The sequence below is a fragment of the Podarcis bocagei genome (genome assembly GCF_964188305.1).
Source record: "Podarcis bocagei genome assembly, chromosome: 15".
Taxonomy (NCBI): Eukaryota; Metazoa; Chordata; class Lepidosauria; order Squamata; family Lacertidae; genus Podarcis; species Podarcis bocagei.
In genome coordinates, this window is record NC_138141.1 from 34,615,449 (window position 1) to 34,629,959 (window position 14,511).

The following is a 14,511-nucleotide window of genomic DNA, read 5'->3' on the forward strand; positions in this document are numbered from 1 at the left end:
TTTCTCTTGCAAATCACATTATTTTCCTACAGCTTTATTATTTTCTTACCTACCTCTGTGTGTGATTGCAAGAAGCCCACTCTCTAAGATCCACTAGTTTAAACACTGCTCACTCTGCACACCCAAAAAGGTTTCAGCAGATAATTGACCATGTTATCTTATTAAAAACCATTGAGACACAGTAAAATGATAAAATAACAAAATACAGAACACGATGACCAACAGTGAATCAAAGGAATTCTCAAAAAAAATGCCTGGACAACAAGCATGTTTTCAGCAGGGGACGGAGTATCAGAATTGTAGGAGCCTCCCTGATTTCAATAGGAACGGTGCTCCAGAATACTGGTGAAGAGACATTAAAATCCTTTGCATGCCTAGAAACTAAAATATGAGAACTGTGGGAGAGTTGTGCACACAAACTGAAGGTGCGTAGGCTGCTCAACCTGTTAAATGAGCAGCATTTGTTCAGTCTCACCAGTAAGCTATTAGGGGTTTCGGCAGAGTGTGCGACCAACCAGCCCTTCTCAATATTGTACTGGAGTGACTTTCTGTGTAGCATTTTTCTATCTGGTTTTAGGAACCCTGCCTGCTTTAAACATGTTACACTCCCCCGCCCTCTTTTTTAAAATATAAATTTAACAATGCACTCAAAATAGTGCAACCTGTTAAAAAATCACTCAACAAACTTGGATGAGTAGAAAGAAGAATGCATCATGCAACTGGAAGAACTTGCTGAGGATCCCTTGTTTTTAAAATCCCCTTTGGTGGAACAGAGGCTACAGGTAAAGCTCCACCAGGAAGGCGGCAGCTACTCTCAAGCTGTTGTCGCTGATAGTTGAATACAACAGCCCTGCCTCTTGTTGCCTCCTTCTCCCTACTAACAACATCTAGGCCAGTCTTTCCCAACCTGGTGCGCGCCACATGTTTTGGAGGACAGTAGGGTGGGAATGGCTGCCCCAGGGATACTCAAACCATATCCAACTGCTGTTTCATTGATTCTGCAACCAGTGCAGTGTCTGTGAGCAGGGGGAAAGCAGCTTGTAACACTGTCATGCAACACCATGCATTAAAGAGAGCGGGAGAGAAAATAAGGTCTGTGGCTCTAACACCAGCCACAAACAAGCTTGCAATGCAGATCCGTCTCGGACTTCTCCCTAGGTTTCACCTCCCACAGCAAAGCCTTCTTTTTCAGTTCCTCCCTAGTTTCATTATGCCCAATGACTTGAAGAACAAAACAACCCCCCCCCCCCACTTTATCCTGGCATGCATTTTGTACAGAAACATTTCTAAGATCATTGGTTAGAGAAGAGTGATGATGACTGTGAAAAGGATTGCAACGTCTGATGGAAGAAGAAAGAAGAAAGAGACTGCAGCAGTCACCGCTCTTACCAGAGTCGAAGCAATATCTTCCAGGTTGTTTTCCAGAGCGAGCCAGAGCGGAGGGTTCCCTCTGTCGTCTGGCACAGACATGTCTGCTCCCCGAGTGCAGATCGCATCGACCACAAGAGGGAGCTGGTTTTTGATGGCCAGCTGGAGGGCCGTCTCACCGTCCTGAGTCCTGCAAACAAGCACACTGTGCTATACGCAGGCAGATAGCCACAGGCGGTGCATCACCGACAGATTGGGGGAGGGAAGTACAGTGGTACCTCCGGTTGCGAACGGGATCTGTTCCAGAGCTCCGGTTGCATCCCAAGGAATTCGCAACCGAAAGCGCTGCTTCTGCACATGGCACGGTTTAGCGCCTCTGCGCATGCGCGAGTGGTGAAACCTGGGGAAATATTTCCGGGTTTGCCATGTACGTATCCCGAAGGATACGTAACTGGAGGTGAACGCAACTGGAGGTACCACTGTACTATTTAAAAAACTGCAGAAAGAACAAAAGAGACGACAAAGGCTCAAAATGGTACTGAAAGATAACCCTTTATCAAGAGCCAAAGATTCATCATCCCTGAACTAATCAGCTAGGGCACAAGTGAGTCTGCGGTACCCCTTATTTTCTTTGAGGTTCTTTTAAAAGCACCATACAAAAACAAGTTGCCGTCTCATAACCATAGTAGAATATAAACCAAGATCCCATCCTTATGGTGCCAAGATAATTCAGGTGGCATTTTCTGTTATCATCCTTGGTTCTCTGTGGTGTCAACCTCCACCCACCAGCAGAACCCACTGATGCCCTCTGAGGCAAGGGGGTGTGGGAAGAGCAGAAGCAACCTGCTCAGCCCAAGACAGCGCCAATTCATTTGCCCGAGTGTGCCTTGCGGGGGCACGGGGCCTGCCTCTGGGCTAAGACTCTCACACAACTTTGCAAGTACAACCAAGGCCTTATTACCTGACACTGATATCTGCCTGGTGCTCCAGGAGGAAGAGGGCGCTCTTGCTGTCCTGCCTCTGTATTGCCATGTGCAGCAAAGTCTGCCCGTCAGACATCGTGTCATTGATGGAGGCCCCAGAGCCAAGCAGCTGAGCAGCAATAGTGTGCATTCCTGCCGGGGGGGGGGGGGTAGAGGAAAGAAACGTGCAATTTATCCATTAGATTTCTGCCCTTTCTTTCCTTCAAGGAACTCATGACTGCCTGTAGAGCTCCCACTCTCTCCCCTCTCATTTTGGACCGTCAGGCAAGGCATGAGAGAACAGGGTTCGAATCCCCAATCAGTCATGAAGCTCGCTGGGGGCCAGTTGCTCTCAGCCTAACCTACTTCACAGGGTTGCTATGAGGATAAAATGCGGGGGAGGAATGATGTATGCTACCCTTGAGCTCCTTGGAAAAAAGGTGCGGTCTAAATGCATTGTCCGTAGCTTTCATTGTCTTTTAGAAAAGTGGGACAGAAGCACTCGAAAGTAAACAAATCCTTACTCTGGGACACTTCACATATTATGGTATTTAACAATAGGACTCCCCGAACCTGGTGACTTCCATATGTTAAGGAGTGGCGCTCAACATCTGGGGAAGGTTACGCTATAAAGATGAACCTTCAAACTGCAGTCCTAGGACCTGGCCTGGAATCCTGAGACTGTGCTCCCATAGTTGGAGTATGAAGCCATGTAAATTCAGCTGTATTCCCCTTTTTTCTCTTGTCAAGATACCACGAGAGGTTAAGGTTTTCAGGGATTTGCAGGCACGTTGGAGTTTGAACTTTACTCCTCCCGGCAGCTTAGACACAAAATTTGTTTAGGTACAAATATGCCAGATTAAAGGGCTCACATATTGCGCTGCCAGATGCACTTCTGTCAGACAAACATGGCTTTCTAGCCGCCTGCGGTCGGAGGCCTGTTAGTTTGCGCTATGTTGAAACAGGAGAGCAGATTTGTTTGCGAGAACAACTATGAAGGGTTCCACTGCCGCCGCCACCTACTTTGGTAATCCAGCACATAAGTAGATGCTGGTTTTTTAAAAAAATGAAAGCCCAACCTGTGGCTTTCTAGGTGCTGTTGAACTTTCAACCCTAACAGCCCTGGCCAGCCCCACAGCCAGTGAGCAGGGATGATGGGATTTGCAGTCGATAGTCTGTACTATGATGTACAAGTGGAGCAGATATGGCCTGCACAGGATGAGGGATGGGATCAACTAGCTACTCAGCATTAAACAGTTCACCTCCCCTCTTATTTGAAAGAGGCTCCAAGGTGGTTGTATGACAGCACACAGAGTGTAACAAGGACTGAGAGATGGGGGGAGGGGGCTTGTTTAATCTCACTGTAAACAAGTGGTACAGTGACAATAAAGGATTTCTTTTTCTATTTCCCCCATACCCACTACAGACAAGTGGATGGAAAGTCATAGCACTTTATAAAGTCCCAGTGATTTCAATAGAAGAAATGGAACACTGGCATAAATCTCTCTCCCTTTTGAAAGCCGTGGGATTGAAAGGTGCTTAACTCCGGTTGGATTCCAATTTAGGGTTAGAACTACACTCTTAGAGTTCCAACTACACTCTGAGAAAAACCACTGAAATCAATGGACTTATCAGTGACGACTGAGTTAATGGAATTTTAAAGTGTCAACTGCTGGTTGGATACAATCCTTCCCCCCCCCTTTTTTTTTAAAAAAAAAGGTTTCTTCTATTATTTATTGGAGTTGAGGCCACCTTTGCCCACGTGCTCCTAAAATTTCAGACCATCCATCTTTTGGCGCTTACCTGTCCATAAGGCTAATCCCAGGACTGTTTGGTCTCTGGAGTCCTTGAGACTGAAGTCAGGAATGATCTGCAGATTGTTGGTAGCATGAAGGGCATTTGCTAGAAGAGAAAACCATTAATTCTCTTTTAAGCCTGAAGTTAATCCTGTTTGCTTCGAAGATACCAGGCTGCATACGCATTATACCTTTAAAGAACATTTTCCACCCACCCCTAGAAGAGTTCTGGGCTCTGTAGTTTACCCTTCTGTAGTTGGAGGAAGTAACGACTCTGAATGCCAGTTGATGGAAGCCAATGGGATGTGGGGAGAGTGCCCTTGTGATTGGGGGTCCCACTTGTGGGCTTCCCATAGCTGCATCTGGTTCACCCCTGTGAGAACAGGATGCTGGACTAGATGGGCTACTGGCCTGATGCAACAGACTCTTTTTGATGGTTCATTTATCTGCTTTTCTGCTCCTACTCCCTCCAGTTCCACCCCCTCCCGACTGGCAGCTCCCCACAGAAGGCTTACCTTTTTGCTCCAGTATGACGGACACCACATCTGGGTGGTTATAAGCTATTGCCATGTGAAGAGGAGTTTGCAGGCTGACGTTATCTGCCGTGCTGGGCGTCGCTGTCCCCTTCTGGGCAGGCACAGCTTTCTCCGTCTGGATATTAGGATTTGCTCCTTGCTGCAGCAACTCTGCCGTGAGGTTGGCTAGGCCATGCCGGCAAGCTGTGTGCAGCGGGGTCTCCCCCTTTGTGGAAAGGAGAATTTGGAAAACTTAAAAAAGACCATCGATTTCAAGAGGGAGAGAAAAGACTCGTGAATTGGGACTTTAAAAGCAGCTCCCACAGAGCTCAGTGCGCGACAAACAACTGTCAACACATTTGTGGCTCCTCAATTTTCTAAGCGCTGTACATATGCTAGAAGAAAGGGCTGCCTGCAGGTTCTCAATCTAAGAGATCCAATATAAAAGGAAAAAAGAATGGGGAGGGAAGAGGAAATCAAACAGGGGAGCAGCTGCTCCTTCGCTAAGGCTGGATGATGTCAGCTTTTCAACATTGAAATGTATCACCGGCCAAATATTGAGATATAGCAATACATCCCAATGTTGAAAAACAGAGGGAGGAACAAGCTGCATCGGCCCCGGCCCCACAAGGCACTGGGGTGGAACTCCCTTGGCAGGATCGGCAGCGGTTTCACCCTGACACCCCATGGGGCCAGGGCCAATGCAGCTTGTTCCACACTCCGTGCGTCAGCCACTGGTGGCAGAAGGAGTCAGGTGCAGGCCAGCCCCACCCGCGATATACTGCCAAGTGAAGGTGCCATTGCACTCTGGCCTTCAAACTGACACTGGGCAATGAATCGATACATCGCCCAGGCCTAACACACACACACACACACACACACACACACACACACACACACACCCTTTCTCCATCTCATCACAGTAAAATGAGAAATAGTCCAAACTATCCGCATTTTAATACTTGCACTCTACAGTAAGCACTTACGGGCTTGCTGTCAATTTCCCTCCATGCACCAAACAGATATATGGAGTGTCTGAGCAGAGTTCTATTTCATTTGACATTCCCTTCTCTTCACCTACCGCTTTATTCCGGTGGTTAACTTTGGCCCCATGAGTTGCCAGGAACAGAGCGGCAGCCTCGTTTTCTGCCCCTGCTGCTCTTTGCAGCAAGCAGTTTCCTACAGGCAGCCAGCCACCCGGGTTGGGGGAGAGAGAAAGAAAAAGCAGAGTTAGAACAGGAGCTGAAATTCCAGCCGTCATCTTGCATTCTAAGCCAGGACACTGGAGGGCAGGGCACAACTGAACTGACGTGGCTTATTACTGACTTCCTTATTATTAAGTGTGCTTAAAAGGTAAAGGTAAAGGGACCCCTGACCATTAGGTCCTGTCGTGACCAACTCTGGGGTTGCGACGCTCATCTCGCTTTATTGGCCGAGGGAGCCGGCGTACAGCTGTGGCCAGCATGACTGAGCCTCTTCTGGCGAACCAGAGCAGTGCACGGAAATGTCGTTTACCTTCCCGCTGGAGCGATACCTATTTATCTACTTGCACTTTGACGTGCTTTCGAACTGCTAGGTTGGCAGGAGCTGGGGCGGGAGATCACCCCGTTGCGGGGATTTGAACCGCCGACCTTCTGATCGGCAAGTCCTAGGCTCTGTGGTTTAACCCACAGCGCCCACTTTTTGTCACAAGTGACCTCAAAGTGATTCTCATTCTCTCTCTCTCTCTCTCTCTCTCTCTCTCTCACACACACACACACACACACAGACAAACATTATTACAAATCACAGAACACAATTAAGGCAACAGGAAAACACCAGCAACATCAATAATAAAGCCACAGTATAAAAACCATACTATATCAGCAATACCAACAATAAAACCTCAAAATCAGTACTATGACATAAAACACACTTAAGCCTAAGCATCGCCACCAAAAACTAGAAGAAAAACAAACCCAAGTAAATTTCCATCAAACCATGAACCCCCAAACACCCATGCCTCCAGAAAGAGGGCATTTCACAACTGGGGCAGTGCTACTCAAGGCCCTTTTGATTTGTCCTCCCCAATGTACAACAGCTGGAATTTTGTTTCCTCAAGAGACTCCAGTGTCTTTTTGCTCAATTCACAAAAAATGTTAGCTATCTGAAACATGCAGGCCACACACCCCTCCCACTGCACCCTCTTTTCATTGCCCTCTGTGCTGAAGCAAACCAAAAGGTGGCTCGCTTTAAAGTTTCAGCTCTGCTGTTGCCTCTTTCTTCCTTTGGCTTGTCTTCTATCTGATTTCTCAACTGCTTTCTTAGGGACTGAGTTACTGGGACGACACAATTTCTCTCACCGGTTGCTGTGTCGGGAGCGTCCGTATTGCTGCCACGCTGGATGAGCCTGGCCGCAAAGCTGTTCTCATCAAAGGAAGTGCCGTTTTCCACCAGGACATCCTCAAAGGGGTTGACGGACGGGTCAGAAGACACCGTGATATACTGAACAGCAAGCCACAAAGCAGTGCTTCCTTCATGATCCTTCAGTTCCAAATCGAGTCTGGCAACAACAACAACATTCCGATTATGCCCCACAAATAATTTCAAGTCGGGACTTTGTTCTCAGGAGACACAAATCAAGGCTTTCTAACACTGGCCAGTTCACTGGATTTCACCTTGTTTATTGTGCCTTCAACATCCAACATTTTTGTATTTTCTGCCTACCTAGTCAACTAGCATTCTTTTTCTCCTGATTGACATTTGCCCATTCTCACGTGCAGCTTTTCATTTACTGGGAGGTTTCGCAACTTGAATTTGAATCCTCTGAGACCTTTTAGTACAGAAACACTTCCATTCTGCCACCACCGAGCCACTTCCCCAAGCTCACCGTTCCAGACACCTTCCTGCCCACCCCACCCCAAGAAGACCCACCCCAAGTGTCTGTTGCAAAACAGAACGATGATAAGAAACACACAATTCCACAGGCAAGAACTGCCAGACAAGTTGCCTGCTACGAAGGGAAGAGCAGCCTTTAGGAAAACTCTGCCTGAAATTCAGGAAAAGTCAATCGTTCCCAGACGGTCTCCTAACGTACCCAAAACTTGACAAGGACATGGTTTCTCCTATTAAGAGCACCATCCAGATAGATCATTGTATTAATCCAGTTTGCACAGACTTACTGCTTGCACTGGAGCAGCTGGCTGAATACTGGGTCATTTCTCACAACGATGGAGGCATGCAGTGGAGTCCTGGGGGTGCAGAGAGAGAGAGAGAGAGAAAGGGGTCAGTTGCATTAGGGCACAAGGTCTTCCAAAGGTCAAGGAGCAAGATCTCTTTTGTAAGTCGGCAACTTCTTGGAGCACGTGACACTAGACTCCTCCCTCAAATGGCTCTACCTGCTTGTCTTATTTACACCGGAGACCAACATCCATTTTAATTATTAACAGCTATTACTAAGCATTCAGGCAGTTGGTTTTAGATTTACTTCTGTACCCGTCAACAGGTTTCACCTATTTTCAGTGACAGACTTAACGGGGGTGCAGATATTTATTTATTTTTTGAAATCCTTTTTATTTGATTTTACAAATATAAATTTATAACATTCCAAATGCATATCCATATACAGAGATTACTCTGAATCTTGAGACTTCCCGCCCCATCCCCTCCATGGGTCCTACTGCCAGCATTTACAACTGCGTATTATTCCATATTCTATATTTTAAATCAATCCATAATATCCATAGTACTTGTTACATTACAAGTGAGTTTCAAATCCTGCTAATGTTTCCATCTGCTTGCAGTGGTCTCCTAGATAAATTATATTTTTTTCCCATTCTTTTAAAGAAGTTTTTGTCCTCTTGGTTCCCGAGTCTCAAGACCCCGGTGTTTTTAACCCTGCTCCACTTCCTACGGGTGGATCTGAATTACCACCGCCAGGTCACCTGGCGTCTCTCCCTGCCCGCTGGTTCAACACCTTCTAAGATATCGAACAGCCCAAATTCCAGTCACCAGATGCCTGGGATAACACATACGTTTTACCCTGGCACCGGAATCCCATCAGTAACATACATGCTTTTACATGCAAAGGTTGCAGTTTCTATCACTGGTACCTCTGCCAGCCAAAGTAAGCAATACAAGGGTTTGATGGACCAATTTTTCCAGTTCTGCATAAAGCATCTTCAGATGTCCAGATCAACGTTTCAAGCAATAGGTCAAGGAAACATACAAACACAACGCCACCCAACAGTCACCTTCCTTTGCTGTCCTGCATGTTTGGATTGGCTCCTGCCTTCAAGAGGGACTCGGCAATCTGTGCCATCTCTGCCATGATGTCCGGCTTGTGCTTCTTGGGGCTGTAGGAGGCCACGAGGTGCAAGGGAGTCTCCTGGTCTCCCAAGGTTGCAGCATTCACCCGGGCACCGTTTTTAACAAGGAAGCTAGCAGCAAATTTATCTCCTTTGGGGAACGACAAGGAAAGAGCAGATGTCAGGTAGGAGGATTCTTTAAAAGCACTCGCTCCAAGGAAAGCCTTGCATCAAACCCTCCCTAACAATCCTTCCCCATTTGCCATATCAGTCAGAAAAGTGTAAACAGCAGAATAACCCTTGTATCTGTAGAAAAGGAATAGGTTTGTTAAAAAATTAAAAAGGACCCAGATGCAGGGCTTTTGATGGAAAGAGGATTAGTGGTCTCGATTTTGGGTGTGATATTAACATTATGAGCTCAAGGTGGCTTCTCCCTGCCCCATTTCATCCCTAAAACAACCCTGTGAGGTAGGCAAGGCTAAGAGGCCATGACTGGCCCAAGGTCACCCAGTTAGCTTCATGGCCAAGTGGGAATTTGAAGCCTGGAATCCAAAATCCTAGTCCAACACTCTCATCACCACAGCACACTCACGTAAGAAGATAAAGCAAGATTATTCAGCAAGCGCCTGGGCTACTTGTTTGGCTCACTGTGTTAGTTCTGAAGAAAATACAAATGACACACGGAGGACACACAAAAAAGTTGCTGGATGCCTCTCTCTTCTAAGTGACGGCTTTCCCTAGGTGTTTGGATGGGGAGAAGAATAGAAAATAAGCTGCTTAAAAGAGAGCCAAGAAGCAGGCATATTTGGGAGTATCTGAGGCTGCAACACAGCTAAGACTAAGTAGGCCTGGACCAGGTAGGCCTCTTAAATGGGAGACCACCAGGAACCATATATAAAACAGAATAAAAAATAAATCTTAAAACTTCTGATGCATCCACATGACATGTCAATTCACAGACAGTTTAGTGCTTATGTCCTAAATGGGGAAACACCAGAAATAGTGGCCCTGAGAAAGTAACAGTCCTATTTCTGGATTTTGCTGTTATGGAGGAAGCGCAGCCTGTGCAGGTTCCACAAACAGCCCATAGAATGGCCAAGAAAGGATGGGATGGGGTAAAAAGGATGGGAAGGAGGGAGATGACGTTGCAGGTGCATGTGGATCACGAGGGCTCGACAGGCACCAGCTGTACACCTGAATTTTCCCATTAAGTGCTGCAGTGCGATGCATCTTCAGGTGCCTCCAATCATGGAGACCCTTGCTTTCTTGTGCTGAGTAAGCATCACAGCCACCCATCAGCACACATCCAGCACAGGCATTAAGTGATGGCAACGTGTTCACCATGCCACCAAAAAATGGCCCCCACACCATTCTGCTGCTTTTCACAAGCAAGCTGCTTGTAACTGGAAGCGGCGCTGGGGAGAACAGAACACCCATTCCAGCTCAGTGAAGGGAGATCCAAAGATTTCCTTAATGTTTTTGGCATTTCGCGATCTGAACCAGATGAAGTGACGTTGCTTAAAGAGCTTGCAATATCCGTACAGTGGAGCCTAGAACCCGTAAGATGGGCCAAGACCCTAAACCTACTCTGGCAAAGTAGACTGTTGTATTCCAGCTTCAAAAGAAATCTCCTGCAACGTCGGAGTAACCTGCAGTTTCGTAACTAGGGACCAAGGGGTTTTACAATTCTGGTGAAATACCTTGCCCTTCTCCTGAACTGGAAGGAGTTATAGAGGTTCTCCCAAACCTCAAACTAATTCTCAGTATGAAGGAAGGCGTCCTGCTGCTTTCGGAGACACTCTGAAGCTCAAAGCACCATGGACAAGTCCTTCTAGCTACTCAACTCAGGGCTGGGAATGGAGGGGAAAGGTTTGCTTCCATTACCACACAAAGTTGACACTCCTTGCAGGCTCATCACAGCCAATCCCCGGGGGGGGGGGGAGGAGAGAGAGGGACACAAGGGTGAACATGATTTTTGGCTAGCCAATCAAAAACCCTCTGATCTTGACTACAGCTGGTATTAAGTGATATGGAAATACGTTTATCTTCATGGGTTACTCATACCTTGCAGAGGACTATAATTTTCCTATTATACATTTAGATGAAGTTTATTTTCTACAAGTATTTAGCCCGAGGGAAGAACAGAAATTGCTGGCCATCGGCTTGAATTGCTAATAAAGAAGGGCAGGCAACAAGCCCCACTTTCTCTTTCCAGAAAAAGATGTAATTCAAGATGCTACTGCTCTGTTCCTTTGCTCTCTGCATATCACTGCCATGGCAACCAATTCCTGTCTAACTGTATGAATCCTCAAAAGGATCCCTTTCCTTGCACTGAAAACTTCAGAACCACCAAACACACCACATGCTTTGGCCAGACTTTTGAAGGTTTTTTCTAAAGCTAAGTTAATCTGCTGTGTAATGTCCAACATCAGTTCAACGACTCTCTAACTTGATCATGCAAGATGGCCCAGGATAGAAGACATTTCTAGTCTGCAGAGATCTTTCTCTCAAGTTGGAGATACAGTGGTACTTCAGGTTACAGACTCTGCTAACCCAGAAAACATACCTCGGGTTAAGAACTTTGCTTCAGGATGAGCAGTAGGCCCCATTAGCTAAAGTGGGGCTTCAGGTTAAGAACAGTTTCAGATTAAGAACAGACCTCCAGAACGAATTAAGTTCTTAACCCGAGGTACCACTGTACATGCTTACACACAACCTACTGTTTGCTGTGGACATGAAAAACAGGTGGGTGGAGGAATTTGCTGGGAAGACGTCCTTGGTTAGTTTTTGGTTGTTTGTTAATGTTGCTAATATTGTTTTGTGGGTGTAATGCTTTGTGAATTTTATGACTTTTCTTGCGGTTGTGCTGTTCAGTCTATTTTTAAGATTTGTTTTATATATATATTCTTTACTGAAATACAGGAAGTATAAAATTTCATGTGCGCAAGGTAAAATAAGACGCGAATAGAAAAACAACAACACTCGTGTAAAAAACAAAAACTATAAACACTACATGATTGTTATTGTGGTTAACCTAAACTTAACCATTTTATAAAAATGAATTCCAAATATCATTAAATTTGCCATGGCAAGCCTACGTTTGTAGGTGACTTGTTCATGTGTTGCAAGTTTGTACGTATCTTCTATCCATTCGTTTACTGATGACAGAGAGGCCTGGAGGCCAGCATTTGGCTACAGAGGGCCTGAGGTTCCCTACCCCGATCTACAAATTTAAATGCCAGCACCTATGAAATCTGAGATTCCTGAATTAGGTGACCCTCAAGGTCCCTGCCAACTCTATGATTCCATGAGGTGTTTTTGCCAGGAATGTACAGAACGAATTCTTAGCTGGAAAGCGAACTATATATTTTACAAACACAGTTTATTCTTACCCCTTTGAATAGCTTTATGCAGCAAGCTCCAGCCTTTCTTGTCCACCATGTCCACATCTGCCTTGTGGTTAACCAGGGTGGTTGCAATGCTTTCCAGTCTTCGAGAAAGTGCCAGATCTAAAGCAAGATCTCCGTTGTGATCTACTTCATTTAGCTTCCCAGGCAGCTGCAGAGAAACAGGATTAGAAGTCGGGCACCGCACAGCGTGATAGCAAAAGCAGCAGATAAAAGAAAAACGAAGATTCTGGTGTTTATTCTACATTTAACGCCGCTCACTAAGGAGCCACGCAGGGCGGCAGAGAAGCTTAGGAGAGGCCACGCTCAGTAACAAAGCATGACGCAAATCCCAGGCTCAAGAACGAAGGCCGACCTGGACTAAATAGAACAATGGTTCAAACGTAAGGCAGGCTTACGGACAGTTAAAAGAAAAGACAGTGGAGGTTGTGGGGGAAGCAACAATCATTTCGAAGAGAAAGGTTTTATTAGTGATATTTGGGGGGGGGGGGAGAACTGTAATTGCAAACTAGTGAAGGTGTTTATTTTTAAAAACTCCTTTCAGATGCTAAAGTCTATTCTGCTTTCTTAAGACGCAGAGGGAACTGACTTTGTAGTAATGACCATATTGAGAGATATCTCCAAAATTCTATCCTATTGTAGATTTAAGGGAGGATCTCTGCCTACCTGCGAATCCATTTCAATAAGATACAGGAAAACGACGTCTTCTCTCTCCACTTTAATAGCTTTGTGCAAAGGAAACTCTGTTTTGGATTTGATCATTTTATACAATAGCTGAGCACTCATACTGCTAAAGTCTTCTTTCCTCAAATCATCCTGGGGGGGAAAATCATTAATCAAGAAAGTCACATATCTTGGCTCCAACCTTAGCCCCCGCCCCCCCAAGCTTCAGTCATTTCTCCAGGGCTATTTATTTGTTTGTAGCATTTGTACCCTTTCCTTATCAGAAAGGTTCCCAGAGCAGCTTACATGAAATTAAAACAACACTCCCCACCGTTGGGCTTACATCTTAACAAATACATAAATAAAAACACAACACAGAGCAAGCATAAAAAAGTACCAGCCATTTCTACATTCACCTGTGCTTTTAGAAGTGTATGGGTAACAGGAAAAAAACCAGACTTTTGGGGGGAGTCAAACTGAAAAAGTACATTTGATTGTACATGGTCAAATTTTCCCGCCTGCCTCTCAAAAGTCTATGTGGCTGAATACAATTCCCAAGCATTCATTGGTTTCTGGCTTGAAAACTATAAATGCCGTGGCAAGAGCAGCACATGTGTTTCTGTGAATCTGTAAAATGATTTCCAACTCTCTTGTTTTCATTGCAATACCAGAGTTTATGGGTCTATGTTTTGTTTTGTTTTGGTTAGTGTACTATGTTTGTTCCTGTTTGTTTTATATTTTATTTTTACTTTACAAATTCTGTGTGTGTGTGTGGTGTTTTTTTTTAAAGAAATGTATGCGTGGGCAGCACAAGGAATGGAGAAAGCTGGGTCTGAAGCTGTGCTACACTACTGCAAGATGGGGGTACTATATAAATTACTGCAAGCTGCTTAGACCAGCCGTCACCAACCTGGTGCTTTGTACTACAATTCCCATAAGCCCCAGTCAACATGGCCAATGGTCAGGGATGATGGGAGTTGGATGCCAGCAACACGTGGCAGGCCACAGGTTCCCCACCCGTTTTATTGCTCTGGGTGGTATAAGAATGCTCCTTCCGTATCTTAGCTTTGAACACAAGGCTCTCCCATGGGCATGAATCATTGTACCAGGAACATCCTCCAACATTTTGTTGTCTCAACCTGTGAGATTATTTATCCACACATGTAACATAGGCTGATGATCTTTAATGAGGCACTTTTTCTCCCACGCTGCAAAATGTTTCCACGGGTGGAGGGGGGGGAAACTCTTTGGAACTGAGCTATGATTCAATAATTACAGACCAGGAACCGCCTGTTTTCAGTACAGGCATCAGTTCTGCTGTCAATGCCAAGACATCCCATTTTAAGCAGATGCATACACCAAACTGCAGACCAAATGAAAACGAAAACCTCTTTGCGAGTGGGAAGCTAACAAGGCAAAGAGAATGCTGGGCTAAAATTCTTCTCTCCAACATGCTAGCTTTCCACATGCGAGGTGGCACTTGTTGTTTCCTGGGGCAACCTTTAAACACGCAA

At 45.6% G+C, this 14,511-nt stretch overlaps 1 protein-coding gene across 1 annotated transcript in view; it reads right to left on the reverse strand.

Moving 5' to 3' along the window:
- The window catches only part of ANKFY1 (ankyrin repeat and FYVE domain containing 1), a 50,258-nt gene that overhangs the window by 15,150 nt on the left and 20,597 nt on the right, over positions 1-14,511 (reverse strand). Inside the window, exons 6-15 of the mRNA XM_081171559.1 lie at positions 13,001-13,150; positions 12,320-12,485; positions 8,874-9,078; positions 7,803-7,871; positions 6,984-7,183; positions 5,723-5,820; positions 4,642-4,867; positions 4,134-4,232; positions 2,330-2,483; positions 1,390-1,558 (exon numbers count right to left, since the gene is read on the reverse strand). Of these exons, the coding sequence (XP_081027685.1) occupies positions 1,390-1,558; positions 2,330-2,483; positions 4,134-4,232; positions 4,642-4,867; positions 5,723-5,820; positions 6,984-7,183; positions 7,803-7,871; positions 8,874-9,078; positions 12,320-12,485; positions 13,001-13,150 (1,536 nt within the window). The remainder of the gene's footprint in view (positions 1-1,389; positions 1,559-2,329; positions 2,484-4,133; positions 4,233-4,641; positions 4,868-5,722; positions 5,821-6,983; positions 7,184-7,802; positions 7,872-8,873; positions 9,079-12,319; positions 12,486-13,000; positions 13,151-14,511) is intronic.